At 32.1% G+C, this 20821-nt stretch overlaps 1 protein-coding gene across 1 annotated transcript in view; it reads right to left on the minus strand.

The window, feature by feature from the left end:
• The window catches only part of Nop17l (Nop17 like), an 83680-nt gene extending 65287 nt beyond the window's left edge, over positions 1-18393 (minus strand). Inside the window, exons 1-3 of the mRNA XM_067269535.1 lie at positions 18336-18393; positions 16332-18226; positions 15111-15206 (exon numbers count right to left, since the gene is read on the minus strand). Coding sequence (XP_067125636.1) covers positions 15111-15206; positions 16332-18226; positions 18336-18393 — 2049 coding nt within the window. The remainder of the gene's footprint in view (positions 1-15110; positions 15207-16331; positions 18227-18335) is intronic.
• Between the last annotated feature and the right edge of the window lie 2428 nt (positions 18394-20821).

Here is a 20821-nt window from a genome sequence, read left to right on the forward strand (position 1 = left end):
AAAAATAATTATATTATGCAAATTGTCGAATACAATTCTTTTGTGCCGCAACCTCTCCTTAGCTTTTTTTATTAATTTTTTTGTAAAAAGGTCAATAAATATAATGAATCATGCATATTTATATTTTTAAACAAAAGAATAAGGTCACAAATTACAACTGTTACTTGAAGTAAATGAAGTCAAAATATAATAACCTCCCACGTATGACCTCTGACTTTTATCATCATCATCATTTTCCTATCTAGTTTTCTGTCAAATTTGCTGAATCAACTTTCTCATTGTTCTTAACCTGATTTTCTTCCACACTGTTCAATCTCTTCCAATTTTCATCTATATCTAATCAATAGACCTTGTTGATTATCCTTCTCAATGATTTTGTGAAGAAGTTGTTTCATCTATATCTAGTCATTCTTTTGGTCTCTTTTTCTTCTCTTTTATTTCAGTCTTCCCTTTAGGAAGTCTGGCCATACCTAAAAAATGAACAAACAAACCATTACATTTTTGGGTCATTATTCTTTTTCAGTTCTGATTCCATTCCTGATTTGGATTTTTAACTTTTTCCCATTGCTATACTAAGTAATTTGGATCCAACTAAATTATATTTTTCTCTTCTGATTAAATGTGAAAAAGTCTTTGCCTTATAGGTTGGAATAGGAAATTCTCAGGACCAAATCAAATCAATTTACACATTTCTGTATAATTCTTTAAGAAATCTGTTTACAATTGTCTAAGTACCTTTCATCATTTGCTAAGATGTTTCCAAATATTTAAATTAATCTTCATTTTCACAATTATACATATACAGGGTAATTCAAAAATAACTTCACAACTTTGAAAGCACATAGAATTTTAATCAGAGAATTTACAGAGTCAGTTTAGTTGTTAATTTATAGCTAAGAACTTGAAATTTTATCTTGAGCAGACGTTTTGATTCAATGTGAGCATCACTAATGATATGGCACCTAAACCTCACACCAGACATTGTATACATAATAAACAGAGAAACGAAATGGAAATTAGAACAAAAACAGTTTTCTCTACTAGAATTCCACCCGAAGAAGGTCCTAAGGGGACCAAAAACATTTGTGATAAGTTAAAATTTTGCCAAACCTCATAAAGTTAATGTGATATATTTATTAACGCTTTGTTTTTTAAGATGGATTTTAAACAGAGAACTTTTTGATATCCACAGATTACTAAATTTATGATTTTGCATTTCAAATGATATTATCATCAAATCACATGACTTTCAAACTCTCAAACTCTAAATTTTTGTACAGACTTCATTATTACTGGTATAGATAATTCTTATTATTTGTGGTTCTTCACTTTTGAGCCAATTTCACAAGCAAATAATGGCATTAAATTTAGATTTGAGTATGTATCCTAATTAGTTACAATAATATCCACAAGTAATGTAATGTTTCTGTTCTCGGAGAAGTACTTATGCATCCATTTTATAAATACGAAGCAAGAACAAAAAAATAGTGAAAAGTTTCAAACTAACAGTAGTTCATGATTTCCTCACATTGATAACTTCAGAAGTGTTAAAGAATTTGTGCCGATTAAAAAAAAAAAAATCAAATATTGTCTGCAGGCAAAAGTCCCTTAAAAAATTTCTTCTATGAATAAACTTACAATTTCAATAAATTTGGAGATCTTTAATCAGCATACACTTTATTAATTAAAAAGCAAGTCTTCGTCACCTAAAGTATGTCTGTTACAATTTTAAACACAAATAAACAGACATAGAAAAGTCCAAAACAGTTACAGAATATTATAGAAATAATATATCAGAAGATTGATTGCTAATGAATAGATAACAACGCGCTAATCAAAATTTATGAAGAAACATTTCAGATAAAAACTGACTGCATTATAACTATGATGTTATTACACTGTAAAAGCTTAGACAACATAAGTTGTATATTCCACTAATCATTACAAAAAATTATTCATAGAAACAAAATTAGTAAGAAAATTATTGATAAAATTCCTTTAGACTAATATAGAAGCTTAAAGTAAAGGAAAAGTGACTAATTATCCATTCAAAATGACTCCAGATTTTGTCAAAATTAGTGAAATGCTATATATAAAAGTGTTATTTTTCTTAAGTAATTAAGTGTTTACTGCAATGAACAAAAACAACCTCTTGGAATGGATCCCATCTATAAATTGAAAAGCATTTGTATTTGTTTAATATTAAGACTTTCGTTTAGATTCTGTGTACATTATACATTATCTTAGGTCAGTGGTTCTCAAAGCGGGTGCTGCGGCACCTTGGGGCTGCGCACGGTGCCGCGAAATTTTTAAGTAATTAAATTAAAATTACTTAAAATAATTGAATTAAAGTATTAAATTAAATAAATAATTAAAACAATTATAAAAAATGAATATTGATTTTTTCTACTAATTTTGTTACGTCGCCACTTGTCTCGGTCACTCGGTAATCGGCGACACGTAAATACTAGAAAAAAAACGAACTAGTTACTAGTTGTCTGTTCTTGCGTTCCTGCAGCAAGTAAAAGTGCAATATAAATGCATTGAATGCAGTAAGTAGTTGTTTTTATTATTGTTATATTGTTCAGACAAAAAAAGTATCGTATATAAATGTTTTTCTTCTTTACAGCAAGAAAAAATAAATTACTAACTTGTAATTAAATTTTATAATAAAATATTGAAGTTAATTATGTTGTTCAATATCATGAATAATTTTTTCATTAAAAAAAGAAAACGTGAAGATTCTAATGATCAAGAAGTGGTTACTGGTAGCAAAGCTAAGGAATTGATTAGTACTAGTAAATCATCAAAAATTAAGAGCTCTATCAGTGAAGACTTGACTATTTTTAACGTTGAGCAACAAACAAGCACTATTGAAACAAAAGAAACAGAAACAATAAGTTCTTGTAAAAATGTTGCATTAAAAAAAAATGTAAAAACTCGCTTACATCAGGACAGTTACCTAAAAATGGGATTTACCTGGTGTGGTGATAAATTCATTCCCAGACCAAAATGTATTGTGTGTGGTTTGGTTTTATCAAACGAAGCTATGGTTCCCAGTAAACTATTGCGACACTTCTCCGCAAAACACAATCACTTTTCTAAGAAACCGCTTGAATATTTCAAAGAAATGATAAAATTACAAGAAAAACAAAGTAAAATTTTGTAAAAAAATAAGAAATTACTGACCGTGTTCAAGAAGCCAGTTATTTAGTCGCAGAAATAATCGCGAGAGAAATGAAGCCTCATACTATTGGCGAAACTTTGATTCGCCCGGCCTGTACAGCAATTGTGAGAACAATCTTTGGTGCTGAAGCAGAAGAAGAAATAATAAAGATTCCTTTGTCAAATGACACTATGAGTGATCTATCAATTGATATTGAAAAGCAGTTATAAATAAAATAATCAAATCAAAATTATTTAGTTTGAAGTTGGATGAGTCAACTGATATCGACGGTAAAGCACAATTACTTGCCTTCACTCGATTTATTGAAGATGATGAAATTTCGGAAGAATTTTTATGCTGCAAGGAATTCAAAAAACTACGACGGGAAAAGATGTTTTTGATATCATGAACACATATTTTAATACAAATGGTCTATCTTGGAAATCTTGCGTGGGTGTATGCACAGATGGTGCCCCATCAATGATTGGAACTATGAAAGGATTTGTTTCGTACGCTAAAAAGGAAAACGAAAACATTGTAACAACTCACTGCTTCATTCATAGTGAATCATTGGTAGCAAAGACAATAGGCCTTCAACTCAAAAGAATGTTAGAAGAAATCATTAAAATGGTTAATTATATCAAAGCTAGACCACTAAAATCGCATATATTTGCAAAACTATGAGAAGAGATGCAATCTGATCATAATAACCTGCTTCTTCATACCGAAATGAGATGGCTTTCGAAAGGTCGTGTATTAAATCGTGTTTTTGAACTTAAAGAAGAAATAATATTTTTTCAACATGAAAACAAACCAGAATTTTGTGTATTATTACAAAATGATTCTTGGTGTTCCAAACTAGTTTATTTAACAGACATATTTGATCACCCGAACAAGTTAAACTCAAGCATGCAAGGTAGAAATGAAAATATTTTAACACCTGTAGACAAAATTAAAGCTTTTAAAGATAAAATAAAAATGTTGAAGAAAAAAGTAAACGCAAATAATGTAGAAATGTTTATTCAAGTTGCCAAAGCAAAATATAACAATACAGATTTGCAAAAACTTATTTACAGTCATTTAACGTCATTAGAAGAAAAAATTAACCATTATTTCCCTGACATATAAGTTAATTTGTACGACTGGATTCGAAATCCTATTGTAGAGACAACATCGGGAATAACCAAGTTCAGTCTTGCAGAAGCCGAAGAATTAATTGATATACGTGACGATCGTACGTTTAGATTGAAGCATTCAGAAATGAGTTTGAATTCATTTTGGATAACAATTATGAAGGAATATCCCAATATAGGATTCAAAGCACTTAATATTTTATTACAGTTTTCCACATCGTATCTCTGTGATGTGGGATTCTCTACACTCGTAAATATTAAAACAAAGACGAGAGAAAGACTAAAGGCACTTGAAAATGTAATGAGGGTAGGTCTTTCAAAAACACGACCTAATATCAAGGAAATATGCAAACACAATCAGGCTCATGCTTCACATTAAGTTCACATTTTATCACCAGATTCCTTTATAATAATAACTTTTCTTTTGAATGTTTTTGTGTTGTTCGGAAATAAACTTACTTACTTTAAAAAACTTTTCTTTTTTTCAAAGACTTCTCATTCTTCATATCTTTACGAACCGTAAAAAAACAAAATAATAATAATAATAGGGGTGCCGTGAATTTTGTTTAATAATTTCAGTGTGCCACCAGACAAAAAAGTTTGAGAAACACTGTCTTAGGTAATAAATTAAGAGAACATGATGATGATTTAAGATACAAATTTAAGAACGTTTTGTTTATTGATAATTTCAATGTATTTTACTGTAGTAATTAATTCTCAATTATAACAAATAAAAAATTTCAAACATGAATAATTTAGCAGTTATAAATAGGATAAATTATATGAAGTTATTAACAGCTGAAAAAATTACGAGCATATGCACATCATATGTTATGCAACATACGTTAATCAGTAGTTTGATATGAAAAAGCTGTATAGACAACTTCTGTAACATTCATTTAGAACCCTTTTATATAATTTTTCTTTACCCCAATTTAGCATAAGCTAATTTCACTAGATGATGATAAATCAGAATAATCAGAAAATATTTTTGATAATAAAAACTTTAAAATAGCCCTAGAGACTGGAATCTCCAGATGAACACACACTAAGAAAGAAAGAAAAAAAGAAAAACTTTAGGCTTTACCACATTTGCAACAGAACAAATTTTTTAATTCCTTCTCTGGTAATGTATACACTATCTGTTATATTTTATGCATTTAAATTTGTATTAGGATATTTAGGCATTATGTTGGCAAACCTCTGCTCAAATAAGTTATGCAAACTGATCAATCTGTGTTCATGCATGTGTGTTGTCATGATGGTAAGAAAACAAAGTGACATGGTTGAGTGTATTCTCTGGTGAATCCCATATATTTATTACTCCACATTTACTAATTACATAGAAAATACAAAACAAAATACACTAGGTCATCATGATCCAGCTCATACCAGCACATTCACAAGAAAGGAAAGTGACTGAGCATGATATCAATTGAGTTGAGTCACAATCAGCATTATTTATGGTGAATTAGATTATAATTAGACTGACCGTGTGTCCAGACACACAACACGATAATATGGTACAGTAAATTAGTATATTCTAAATTTTGCCTTTTGTGTACCACCACTTTTAGTGTAAGCCACAGCTCACACTAAAAGTGTTTTTTGAACTTAATCACAGAGTGAGCTTTGCAAATGTACAGATCATTCTTGCCAAGACTGACAGAAAAATGAATATACAACAGTTTCAAAATGCAATATTTTCTTGTTTTTTTTATTAAAACTCAAAATTTGAATTAAGAACAATTCATGCAAAATCATCAAATCTTAGCGTCAGTTTGGCAAATACAAAGATATAGCAAAGTCAACAAGAAAAAGATGCAAGTAAACACTAACTCAGTTTTATGTTTGCTCATATGTTTGTCATCTTCCTCATATATTGCTTTATTTAAGTACGCCATACTGGATATACCGTTTCGTTTGTCTTAATAAATTTACTCAAACAGGTTTCATTTGATGAATCCTTATAATATTTTGTTAATTAACTAATATTCAGTGGTTGGTTAAATAAATTATCAAGAATAATAATAGATTATATTAGCATATTGAGATTATAGGCAGCCACAATTTTCTCATTACACAAGGGTCTAATCCAGAAAGTAGTCAGACAGCATGTGTGAAAGGTAAAGAATAATGGGTACTGTACATTCCAGTATGCATCAAACAGCACATCGGTAAACCAAGATATACTAAAATGTGTTAAACATTCACTGATGGATATATCGGTGCAGTGAGCAATGCACCGATATATTCATCTGGGCAGTGCATATGATGAACTCTAATGAAACATTATGGCTTCCATAATTACACTAACACCATTTTTACCACTAATCTGTATTAACTCAAAGTTATTTTGACAAAATAAGTTTGCCAGTGTCAATATAGCACTGTTAATATAGCTGTTATAATAAAGTTAATAAGGCTTCCATCATCTAGTTAGGTTGCCAAATGTTTCAGTAAAAGCTTATTAAACTGTTCACTAGTCCATCAGTTCTGCTGAGAATGATGCATATTGGAATGCTTCCATTGTTCAATTTCTATTGACTGATAAATTATGAAAATATAGACCACTTCTGAACCTAGATCATGATAATAGACAATCATGTTACTATAATGTATGTCCTCAAAAATAGGGTTTTAGTTAATGTCACAGTCCCATTTCAACCTTTTCCTACATTAAATAAACATTAAACAATTTTCACTTATAAATTTTGGAAATGTTATGCATTAATGATCAAAAATAGTATTTTATAGGAGCTGTTTTAAGCACTTGTGATGTCCTCAGACATTACAGATGCAGATATAGAACAAAAATATTAGCAATGAGCATTGAGATGAGGTCTCTAAGATGATGAAGCTTCAAGTCAAGGTCAGATGTGTCTATAAATTAATGTAGCCCTCATTACAAATAAAAATCCCACATTTAGTTAAACAATTTTTGATTGTCATTCCTTTCTCACTAATATAAACATATCAGAATATCAATCATTGTATTTATAATAAATGTTTGTACATAATATTAATATTCTTTGTATCATACTTTTATACTGCCAATCCTAATCATTACAGCAAAGATAAATCTAATCAGGATTCTACAGACATTTGCTACAAATAAATATAAAAATGAGTTTCAAAATTTTAATTATATGCATTTTAAGATATGAAAAACTTCTGTGTAACTACAGAATTCACAATTGACTAACTGATCTCGATTTCGACAAATTAATTATATAAAATGTAACATATATAAATAGTGCAGTCCAAAAATCAGTTAACTATTTTAAAATAAAACAACTTTATGTAATTTCTGTTAGAAGAGTTGTTAAAATAATTGCAATGACTAAAAAATGATAAAAGAAACACTAAGTATTCATGAATTCAAAATATAATAGATCATGTTTATACAACCTAATTGATTTTTAGAAAAACTGTCATTAAAATGTCACTTCTATTTCTGATAATTTCAGCATCATAACTGAGATCACATACAGTACAGTACCTGTAAGCAACAGTTTCAACTATGCTTGCAAAAGTTTGTAACTAGCCAAAAAAAAAATAATAATAATAATAATGTTGTTGGACTGATTCCATTGTATAGTCAATTCATTAAAGCCAAACAACTGTCAAATTACATCAGGCTATATTACTACTATTATTAATTAGATGCTAAAGTAATTTGGAACTAGAGAAAAGTGTTAGGCACCATCTCTTACTAAATTTAATAATCATAATTAAATTAATATTTTAATAATTAATTTAGCAATGCACCCACACAGTATGCAAGTGCTCTTCTTTGGACCAATTATTTTCTACCCAAACCTTTACAAGCACTTTCGACTATACATCAAAAGTGCCTGGGAAGTATTTTGTGTTTTACTCATCAAAACCTTATTAACACTGATAGAGAGTGCTCTTAAACTTTTATCTAATAAGAATCTGGTGTGAAAAATGAAATATTTCTTTCATACTCCATGAAAACCACAAGATATTTCTTTGTGCTTCTAAATGCAAAAGAACATTGGCACAAGGAACACACACAATTGAATTCTCTTTTGAAGTGCCACCAACATGGTTTGACAGCAAAGTGTATCATGTTAGATTAAAAAATGCTCACAAAATGTATAGGTACATTAATACCAAAGGTCAAACAAAAATTCTTGGCAAAACTCATAAAGGAAAAAAGGAAGGCATTGGCATAGAATAAACTATCCCTATATATACCTTCACATATGAAATTTGTGGAACGGCGTGATAATGTGATATGTACGACTAGCTAAGATCAATAATATCATATCACATAGAATAAAACTTATGAAAGACAGAATGAATAAAAAACTGCAATGGCTCAAGTATTCCAGAAACAGTAAGAAAGAATATATGCCGGTAAAATGTGAGTATCACAATTACTCCAATGTTACAGTACCAGAACGAGTCCCAAGCATATCCCTACTCTGAAAAGAGATCTAAGCCAGCTAATTCCACCAGTTATGACAGCAGTAAGGAGCTGTTCTCAAGAAAATCAAAGAGTAAACCTAGAAATCACCACCATCTCGGGAATACACTTGTTCAAGTGATATCGAACACCTAAGCGAATCAACAAAGAGTGTAATGCAGTTAAACAATTCTTTTTAATACAGAACTTAAGATTGATCATTTCGAACAAAGTTAAACAGTTTGTGTTGAGCAGAAACAATGATTTTCTACTTAGAAAAAAACAATTTTTTTCACAATCTGGGTATGTACATTGAGTTCAGACCCAATGCAAACTGTTTTGTGTAAAACAAGCAATGTTATCACCTTTCCAGGAATTACTCATCTCGAACATAAACGTACTCAGCAAAAATATATATACTCCAATAACCACCACCTTATAAGTTGCTGAGGGAATTTTAATTAAGAAAACTAATGTTTTCGATCTATTCCATAGATCATCCTCAGGTTCGAACTGACGAACAAAAACAAAAATAATTCCAAAGAATGGAACACAATTTTAATATTAAATATTTTGTGTTCCATTCTTTGGAATTATTTTTGTTTTTGTTCGTCAGTTCGAACCTGAGGATGATCTATGGAATAGATCGAAAACATTAGTTTTCTTAATTAAAATTCCCTCAGCAACTTATAAGGTGGTGGTTATTGGAGTATTACTCATCTCTTACTGGCCATTAGATCCTCCCACTGATGTAGCATGTCTGAGATTATTCTTTGAATATGAAAGTGCACAAACTGGGGTGGCCATTGCACCGCTTAGTAAATAAACACACACACCCCTCATATTTCTTAAAAAAGAAATGGCAAAATTTCTAAAATCCCTAATGCTCCACTCAGATCTAGTTATTACATCAGCCATCAAAGTGAAAATGATAATCAACAAAAACCTGGGTGCTTTACCATTAAACTCATATCAGTTTTTCAAGATTTGTGCTGTTTTCCTTTATCCGTCGATACCATATTTCAAGGCAATAATGTTGGCAAATACTAGTTAACAAAAGTTTATCTAAGCAGCAAGTTTTAGAAATATGTGATGCTCTACTCCTAATAACAGAAAACAATTATTTTTGTTTTAATAACAAAGTTCATCTTAAAAAACAGGGAGCACCAATGGGCTCTCCACTATCAGCAATACTTGCAGTGTTAATCATGAGAAATATCAAATTTGGAGTTTTTTCTGCACCTTTAGTGGTCCAGTATCCTTTACTATATTAGATATGTAGATGATATATTACTAGCGTGGAATAGAACCAATTTCAAACTTTCACATTTCATACAGCAATTACCCAGATATATACTTCAATCAATTTTACTGTAGAAAAAGAAAAAGACAGCAGCATCACTTTCCTAAATCTCCTAATGCAAAAAATGCCTGGAGTTTGTTTCAGTGTGCATGTACATAACAAGAAACAATGTACCCTATGAACCAATGATCAGTGTGCGATGAAAAAAACAAAAGAGAAAGTTTGCCCCTAATGTTTTTGAACTCCTCTGAGTTCTTCTTCAGGTGTTAAATAGAATTTCTGATGGAACATGAAACATTTGGATTACAAAAATTTGAAGAATCGTTCGAATCAGACACTTGAGAAATATTTGTCATGCCACACATGCGCTAGCTGATCTTGACATTTAAAGATCAGTGTCAATCAGTGCCTGCCAGGCTACCAACAAAACCAACGCCTCTTTATAACTGATGCAGGTGGCGATAAGGCTAGATTTATATATGAGAATGGCCTCCAATCATCTTAGGTGTTCCATTAACAAGTTTAATCTAAGTCCTCACATTATACCACACACTTCAATCCAACTACCCAGCTACATAAATAACATCATAGCTGCACTTCTTTGTAGAGCCTATATATTATCATCATTGCAACATTTGATACAAAAAGAGTAAACACAATACATTGCTATAACAAAGCATGGTTAATCTTAAAAAGTTACAACAATAAAATTAACACTAAAAGAACCACTATCAAATATAACAGTATTGTGAAGAACAGTAGTTCTCAACCTGTTTTGAAGCGAGCATCTTAATAGCATACATTGTGCATGAGACATCTGATACTCAATAATTTATATTTAAAGCTAAATAAATTATTGGGTATTTGGAATCTAATGACATCTCTAGAAGCTCATTGCAAGAATCGGATATATCATAAAAACCAGGTTAAAAACCATTTGTATAGAACAGTGATTCTCAACCACCGTGCTGCGACAATTTAGCGTGCCGCAAGATTTTTGAAATGTGCCACACTGCAAATACCCATACATAAGCGATGTCAGACAAGTAGTTCAATCGGTTCTATCTTCCTAGGGTGCGATTGAAAATTGTAACCGGTGTTACCGGTAACTGCCAATAGTTACTAAGGCATTTAGAAAATATGACCTAAATAACCAACTGCGTTTAAAAATCAGTTATGATGTCACCAGTTGCCCTGCAGTACTTACCGAAGTAACCGTGTGTGCTGCCAAATTTTTAAATTATTAAAAGTGTACCGTGAAGAAAAAAGGGTTGAGAATCACTGGTATAGAGAATAACAAAATATATATCTAAAGTGATATATACACCCAGAAATCTTGTACAAAAAATTTTCATACTAGCAGGAGGACTATATATAAATTTTATAAAATTTTCAAAAAAATAAATACTAAAAAATTTTCAATTTAGCACATATCAAATCATCACAAATCAAGATCTGCTGTATTTCTAATCCTATATTTACAAATTTTATCACAAAACGTACAAAAAAATTTATGCATTGTCATTTATAGTGTTATTAGTACATGGCAGTTATTTTTAGTTAATAAAAAAAATACATATAATTTTACAGTAACAGAAGATTCTCTGTGCAATGATTAATTCAATATAATTTTGGATAATAATCGTACTTGGTAAGAAAAAATTAAAAAGATAAATAAACTACAAATGCTAATGTAATTCTAGTACAATAATGTAAAAAAATGGTTAAGCCAGAGAAATCAACTTTATTAGAAGACTGACTTATTAACACTAATAAATAAAACTTAACACAAGTGGAAATAACAACATAACTTAGTAGAATGCCAACAAAAGATCACAGTTAATCATTGTAAAACATTCTGAAATTAGCACTATCTGAAGTCAATTTTTTGGATAAATAACACTATTGTACTTAAAGTATCAACAAACACACAGATTTGAACTTCTAATCCTATGATATTTACTCTCTTTTTTAAAAAAGAATATAATTTTCAATTTGTTTAATTTTAATGAAAAAAGCAACTGAAAAATATCAACATTTATACATTCAACAACATATCTTGCAATCAATCATTTGTCACATTGGATAAGAAATTGTGGCTACATGCCACATTTAAATTGTATATTTTGTGCATAATTATGTTAGTTTTATATTGTATATTTTCCACTTCCTCTCTTTCTGTCCTTTGTCTATTCTTCCTGGAATGTTCTCGTTTTAACCTTTCTTTGGTGTGTGGATGACTAACCCCAAAAACAAAAGAGTGGAATACAGTCCCGAAGGAAAGAGGGCAAACACGTGGTTCGTTCCGGAGCGGGAACTCGAAGGAGAGAGAGCAAAATTAGGTCTCCTCAGTATGTTTAGCATCGTATGGTAGAGACGAGAACTTTGGAACCGAGAAATAAAAAGGAATTGATCGTGAGCAACAAGGATGCATCGGCCCTTCAAACTATTATTTTGGAGAGTGATAAAAGAGAAGTTAGTCACCAATCCAACAAGAGATCTCATTCCACGATATCATTACAAACAGCATATCTCATCAAGTTGTGGGTACCCTCTTTTCTATACTTTACTATCATTTCCTAATTTTCCTAATAAGCCTTCTTCTTTCAATGGTTATAAGTAGTTATAAGAATTTAGTTTTAATTCATATAATTTTAAGTAATTAGATTATTGTGTCAAACAACGAACTACACGTGCGCATTCTTTGTCAGGAAACTATATTGTACAGTTGTTGGATAATTAATTGTGTTAATCATTTGGTGGGAATAGTGTTGTTGGTATCCTCTGAATCCTGTATCATAACAAGCGAATTAATAAAAGTATTGTATTTTATTTTATTTATTTTCGATTTTGTGTCTTTGTCTCGCTCATCAGTCTCAGAAAATAAACAACATACAATTGTTGTAAAAACAAATTCAGCATATTTTATACATATACAGCTTAATTTTTCTATTTAATTTTAATTATTGAAATTATTTTAATTTTAAGGTGATAAACATTAAGCATTAATGAGCATATATTAATTTATCAAAGAAATCATTAAATTTTTAGTTACACTAAACAAGCAGTTATTGTAGTTATGCATTAAGATAGAATGCAAACAGTTCATAAAATAGTATTACATTAACTTAATTTAAATTAAAAAAATAATAACGTGCGTAAATATAAACAAATAAAAGAATGCATTGAAAATCATTTTCAAAGTCAAATATTTCCTGCACATACGCAAAATGGCTTTTAAGTCCCTAGAAATGAGATCATGTCCTAACTCTCTTAAGTTAGAGAATATTTTGACAAATTCAGTGAACACTGAACTGAATGCAGATCCAATATATATGCTCTTTGAAATGATATCATATAGCACTTAATAGCATGCAAAAATTGATTTTGAGGACACTGAAAAAATTCTCTATCCTAATCAGGCAGTTGTAAGATGACTGCTTTAATGATCAACACTCAACATAGATTATTCTATTTAGATGAATATGGGTAAAAATTGTTTGTGAGAAGAATGGAGGAAACATGCAGTAAACTAACTAGCCTGCATAACGATTTTGTGACCAGAACCATCAGAGCTTGTTTGGGGTTGAGATATAGAGCAAGCCAGTTTGTGACTTCTCATTGCATGTGCATATGAAAAAACAAATCTTCAGAGTTGAACTAGGGTGAAGTTAATCAAACACTACTATTTTTGAACCATTAATAAGAGTGCTTGATACTAGAAAGATAACATATCATCAGAAGCATCCAAGAAAAAGGCCAGTGACAGCAGAACTTGTAACTGGAAACTTTTGTCAATAATGCACCAAACATTGTTTTGTTGTTATTCATGCGAATTGTTCACTTGTCAAAAGAGCATGCATATGGTTTAAAAATAAATGCTCTCAACTGATAGAAAATAGATTATACATCTAACAAGCAATTATGTATTGTGATATCATCATAATTCACACTCAACCTTTTAAAAACCAGTAATAATAATTGAAAACAAACGTTTTCAATTATTCGAAAATTTAATTCGAATAATTTGAATACGTTCTGAAACAGTTTTGAATCTCAATAGTTAGAACCTGATGAAGACCGAGTTAACGGTTGAAAACGTTTGTTTTCAATTATTATTACTGGTTTTTAAAAGGTTGAGTGTGAATTATTCGCTTACACCAGTACAGAAGTCGAACCTTTGATATCATCATAATGCCGGGCTGCAATTTTTAATCATATTTTTAATTTATTTAATTTAAAATATATGAACTCCGCCTCAAATTAATAGTATCGTGCCCTGTACATCATACTTTCCCTTTAACAATAGAGTTGTGCAAATCATCTATTAACTGTTTTCGGGGGAAAACTTTTGAATTAAAATAACACAATATATTCTCTCAGCACACAGGGTTGTTTAAAAAACAGTACTCGCATCAAAATAACGGCTCGTGAATTGCGCCCTTTTTACAAATTATTTGGAAGGAAAGCACGCTATACTTTTAAAAACCTTCGAATCCCATTTCGACGGAAAACGTAAATAAGCCCGACGAAGATCCCGGAAGGGGAGTCGGAAACGTTCGATTTTTGGGAGTTTTCGCACCGGTTATTGGTTTTTCGACGCAAGTACTGTTTTTTAAAATAACACGACTTCCAAAGCCAACCGGAAGTTCACATATAGTCAATCGGAACATCCTTCCCCTAAGGTTTCCACATTGTGTTTCAGCTATCTAATTCCATTCTCAAGATTAAGGAAAGACAGACAACAACAGTGGGAATTTATAGGTCTACATTTTTTCAAATTGCAGCCCAATTATTGTTCTTAACTTTCTTTGAAAGAACAGTACTACTGCTGTTGAACTGTTTGCATTCAGGTCTGTAATATGATTACTGAAAGGTAAATAATATATAAATTAAACAATAAAACTTTCAAGTCCCAACTGATAGAATATTATAGAAAAAAGAACAATGATTTCAAGACTGGTAAAAGTGGAATGACACCTAATCCAAAGAGTTGAGAAGTAGAATTACTTCTACATAAAATGATAAAAGTTACATGTTTAAGAGTTAAAAATGTCTAACAGGAATATTTACATTTATATCAAATGTCACTTGGTTGAGGCTGACATCTTCAACATGAACATTTTCATTTGTTAGTTTATCTCCAGCCATAACATTTTCAGATTCATCCTAAGATACATTTAAAGTTTTTATTTTAATTTTACGTTATAAAAATTTTTCTAACTGTATAGTGATTGCTAATTTAATAACGAATAAAACTACAGAATCTTTAGCTAAATAAAAAAATAGAATTAAAAGTACTTCCTGTATACTTATGTATCTACCTGTTGTGAAAACAGCTTTTTTAAAAGAAAATAAATTTTATTGACATTTTTCTAAAATACAAACAAAAAAATCTAGAAATTTAATCATTAATCAAAGAAACCAGTTCTTTGATTAATGATCATATTCATTAATTATTGATAAAACCAATTAATGATCTAATTAAATTTATTTATCAATGATTTTAATCAACTGAGCCAAAAATACAGAGCTATTCTCATAGTACAAAATGTATTAATAAGCAAGAGAACAGCTCATCTCATAATCATTGATGAATGGTTATCAATCAGTATTTATTCTTATCGTGCAATTTTTGTTTTATAAAAAAGTTTTGTTGTTTACACAGTAAGTTTTTAAAGAAAATAAATAAAATTTCAGTAATTTTTAAGAAAAAATATTAATATTATATTTGAAAAGTCCAAAGAATAATGTATTTAATATTTATCATCTGTACAAAACTGCTAAATGATGTTACTTTGTTTTAAATTGTAAAATAATCTAAAAATTACTCAAGGTTATTACATTATCTAAATAAATATTGATTTTCTTTTTTATCTTTCATACATTTTCAAAATTTTAAAAATAAATTTTTTGAATGCAAAATATTAAATAAACCGCAAGTTTATCGTGTAGTTAACATTTTTTATAGTAAAGTGCATAAAATTAGAAGATCTGACGTTGGCAAATTTATGCAATTTAATCCTACTAGAAGTTTGTATTTCTTAAATTTTATGTTTTCTTCGGTTTCGGTAGATGCTTCTTAGTGCTCGAGAATCACGAAGTCGATACGTTACGGTTCACGAATGGCGACGCAACTCTATAATGTGTGACCTTATGGTACATTAAAAGAAGTTTGCCAAACAGAAAAGATTAAAGCGTCGTCTTTAATAATTAGACTATCTAATACGATTAATTGCATTGTGCCAACGACCGCAATAGGACGTTAATTAAAACATATACAAAGATCATTACCTTCAACTCCTGTATAGTCTTTAGGACAGCATTCTTGCAAATAAACTCGTATTTTGTTAGTTGTTTGTTGTTCAAACCAGCTTGGAATTCAGTCCAAGAATAACAATAATTAGCATCTTTGATAAGATGAAACACTAAATTATCTCTGCTTAAACTCACTCGCATGGTCTCGGTATTCGTGGCTAACAAATACTCAAATTTTAAAAATAAACAGTAGTAGAAAGGAACAAATCCTTCTCCTAGCGTGTAGAATGTGACTCGACAACTGTGACAACAGTCACAGAAGTAAGTGTAAATTGAACTAGAATCAATATTTTTTACTTGAATAACAAGCGTCACAATTTTAGAAGTTTGATAATAATCAAATTTTGGTATAGAATAAGGAACTGTTAGCGATAAGGGCATATTTAAATCACAGTCGTGATTCTTTTCTCGAACGGTCTCTTCCATTTGCGATTTTTCCGTACCGTTTTCTTGTTTCTTCTCGCCGACGTGAAGATTTCCCTCAAATCGTTCGGTAATATCATTCATCTCTGCAATATCTCGAATACTAGCCGAAACATTTGATGAATTATTTTCGTCTAATATATTGCTATTTTCAATTAAATCAATAGATATTTTTTCAAACACTTCTTCATTATCCATATTATCTACAGTCAAACTGTAACAGGAAGAATTTTTAGCAGTTTTGTCATAAACTATTTGTTCTTTAAGTTCCAAATCTTCATCAATTTTATCCAATCGACTTGCATCCAAAGTGTTCTCTAGTTTATCACACAAACTTGTATCTAAATTATCCCCAATCTTGCCGGACGAGGTCATATCTAAATTATCCACAGAAGGTAAAACTTTTAGTGTAATGCAAAGTTTTCGTTTAGCTTTATCAAACTGTGCTTTTCCATCATTTTCATTAACAGAGTAAGGAAGTGCCAAATCTAATTTATAACTAGCGCCTTTTTTCTCGGATATCAATAACAGTCTTTTCTCAAATATGTCTAAGTTCAAATCGGAAGCGGAACTCAAAAGCGGTAGGTGAATTTCTACGATTATCTCGTGAGGTCGAGCGTCGACGGTCCGACCGGGAACGTTTGCATAATCCTGGATATCTACGCGATTACGATACTTAACGGTATACTTCGGACGAGTCCGGAAACCCTCCGCCTCCTCCGGCTTTTTGCCCTTTTCCTTTTTCTTAGTTTCGTTCCAATCGAACGAACCCTTCGGAGGTTTAAATAACTCCTCGAATCGGTCGTCGAATTCGTCGTCTTCGGAATCCTTCGAAGCGAACGACGCTTCGATCTTCTTCCTGGTAACCGGAGCCACGGGACAACCCTTATATTTCATCTTGGGAAACCGCACGTTGGCCCTATCCAACTTAACGTCGAATTTACTCTCGACGGCTTCCAAAGCCACGCCGTCGACCATTTTGCGAAAACGCTCGTTCTTCCGGGCGAGGAGGAGAGCGTCGGGGTGGAAGACGACGTCGTAGACGACACATCTCCGGTTACTCTTATCAAGATCCTGGCGGGGTGGCGTCAGCAGGTGAGGCAACTTCCAAAGAGTTCCCTCTCCGTCGGACTCCGACTCCCTAGTAAACGAAGGCTTCTCCACCTTATCGTTCTGACAAACGTTGACGAAAGCCTTCTTCTCCCCTTCTTCACTGGTTTTAATAACATAGCCAGCTTCTTGATGTATGAACGTTACTTGGTGGCCATGTTGTTTCTCGACAGCAATAACATCTTCTTCGTACTTCTTCCTGTTTTCAGGATCGTTCACTTCTTCTGCATATTCGTGCAACAAACGAACGAACTTCTCGTCTTTGAAAGCTTCCTTTAAACGTTCCGATTCTTCTTTACTTAAATGAAGTCTTCGATATCGCTCGATGCCATGTTTTACTTAATAAATAATCAAAATAACGACATAATTGATACGAATTTATCAAAAAACAAAACGACAATTTTTCGCCAAGCAATTTAAAGGTGCATTCGATGGTCACTTGTTTACAACATCCAGTATTCGTCGATTCGATCTTCCGGTTTGAGGTTACATCATCCATCGACATCTACAACCAACATTTATTTTCATTTCTTGAAATATTCGTTTTTGCAATTCTTATAAAGTTTAAAAATATATTATAATTTTCAAATCGTATACACATTAAATTTATATTTACTTTTAGTGACGATTTGACATATACGATTGTTTGGTATATTTGTAATTCGTATCATCGACATCTAAAAAGTATTTGTTTTCTAGGTTTTAATTACATTTTTTACGAGGTGTTTGTAAAATTTAATTACACACACATATAAGTTTTAGTTTCTAAATTACATATATTTTTAAAAATTCAATAATGATTAGCATTAATGACCGCTAAAGCTTTCACGGCCGATTGGCCAAGTGATTAAATGCGATAACGGTAACAATTCGGGATCGATTTCGGATGGGTCGAAAAATCCGAAGAATTTTTTGGAGAAGTTCGTCCGGATATGTCGGGATCCTGCGAAACTCATGATGGGCTTGCTATAATAAGGCCCTCTAAGTGACCACGAGGCGGAAAAAGCTGTCTAACACCTAAACAAAGGTCAGTTCCCCCGTCCCTCACCACCCGGTCGCCCCATTGTGGGCCTGGCCAAACTCATAATGGGCTTGCTAAAAAAAGGCTCTCTTACTGCCCACGAGAGGAAAAGAGTTAAAAAAGGGAGGTCAGTTTTCTATAGAAAATTCTCCTATAAGACATTCCCTTTGATATGCTGTGCTGCGTTGCTACACTCTATTAAACAAATAACGTTACTATATCCAAATACAGATGTTTTAAAATAAATTATCAAATATTCCGTATTACCTGGAGTATAGTCATATATTAGAAAGTGCCAGAGCGCTAACCGCCGCCCAGAATTGAAACCCCCACCAGGGCCGGATTTACCAATCCAGGGACCCTGGGCACAAATTCGGTGGGGACCCCCCTTTAAAAGTAGGCAAATTTGATGATTTAGAAAATTTACACAAAATACTGTACTTTCAACTAGATTTCAACTAGGAAGTTGTAAATTTCATTTAAAAGTAAGGTTATTGTAAACATACATATATTTTATTGTGTAAAACTAATTATTTTAATTTAATTGAAAAATACCCATGTAAAATTTTTTCCCGAAATTTTCCGATGTTTCATAGGTTTTTTCCGGGGTTTGGTTTTCTTTGCCTGTGGCCCTCATAATTAGGCCACACTAGGCTGTCGCAGTAATAGGAAAAAAAATTATGTTTAAACATAGTTTTGTGGGGGCCCTGGGCACCGGCCCCAAATGTTCCTATGTAAATCCGGCCCTGACCCCCACTATCCATGGAGACGCCACCGTGTTTGGAGTTTTGTATGATCAAAGTGCAACTTTGTGGCGCAATATTTGCAAAACGACTTAAATGCGCCTAAAAATGACGCATATATTCGTAATCAGCGCAAAAAAGCAATAAATAATTTACTCAAATTTTAGCCGAGATACATAGTCTAAAGTAAAACCTAGATGTTCACAGAATACTAGGGCCTCGCCCTGCTTAAAGAAGTACTAGAGCGATACTCCGGATGTATCAGGGTACGATTACAACGCTGCGTATTACACGATTTTCTATAACTCGAGATAAGTTCGGACCACATTACGTTGGATAATTGGGACCCTCGACTATAGTCATAGTTTACAATACACACCTTACCATATACAGTATACACTATATTTAAAGTAAAAATCTGTCAATAGGAGTGAAATTACTTTTTTTTTTGGTTTTTTAAAACTTTTTTCGCCCTGTGGGCACCAAGAGGGGCTCTTTTTAGCATTCCCATTCGCATTTGGCCAGGCCCACAATGGGGCGGCCAGGTGGTGAGCGACAGGACCCGACATATCCGGAAACCCCCGAAAAATTCTTCCCAGATTGCCCAGATTCGATCTCGGGTCCCCCAGTGGATAGGATGAAGCCTTAACCACCTCGTCTGTAGGCAGACAGGCAGTAAAAGCATCAGCTTACTGTTTTCAGGAGTCCGGATAAGGACTCCTCAGTTTTTCACAGACAGTCTGTTACCCCAGGGTCATCTTTTGGACTATGCCAGGTCGCAGAATTGGCATTGAAGTTTCATTGGTTTATCTTTGTACGAGTTCAAGAGGTGATGAATGTCTTCTATGGCCGTCTCAATGATAGTGGTGTCTGGAATGTAGACGGAACATATGTAAAGGTGAGTGTTATTGTCTGTAACATAGACGGTGGTAATGTATTCTGTGGTGTGTTAGGAGACAAGGCAGGCGGTAATGTCTTTGTTCCTGATGATAATACCAGCCTTGATGCAAAAGCCAGGGTCCTGAGCTGGATAGACTATCCAGTTATTGAACCTGACTATTATTGTTAATAGTGTGAGGTTAGCCGTTTGGGTGAAAAGATGTCACGACAATCGAGCGGTCAGCACTGCCGTGTGGGAGTGGAAAAAGTTCACTGAGACAGGTTTTCCA

This window comes from Centruroides vittatus, unplaced genomic scaffold (assembly GCF_030686945.1).
Source record: "Centruroides vittatus isolate TY-2023 unplaced genomic scaffold, ASM3068694v2 contig_351, whole genome shotgun sequence".
NCBI classification, from domain to species: Eukaryota; Metazoa; Arthropoda; class Arachnida; order Scorpiones; family Buthidae; genus Centruroides; species Centruroides vittatus.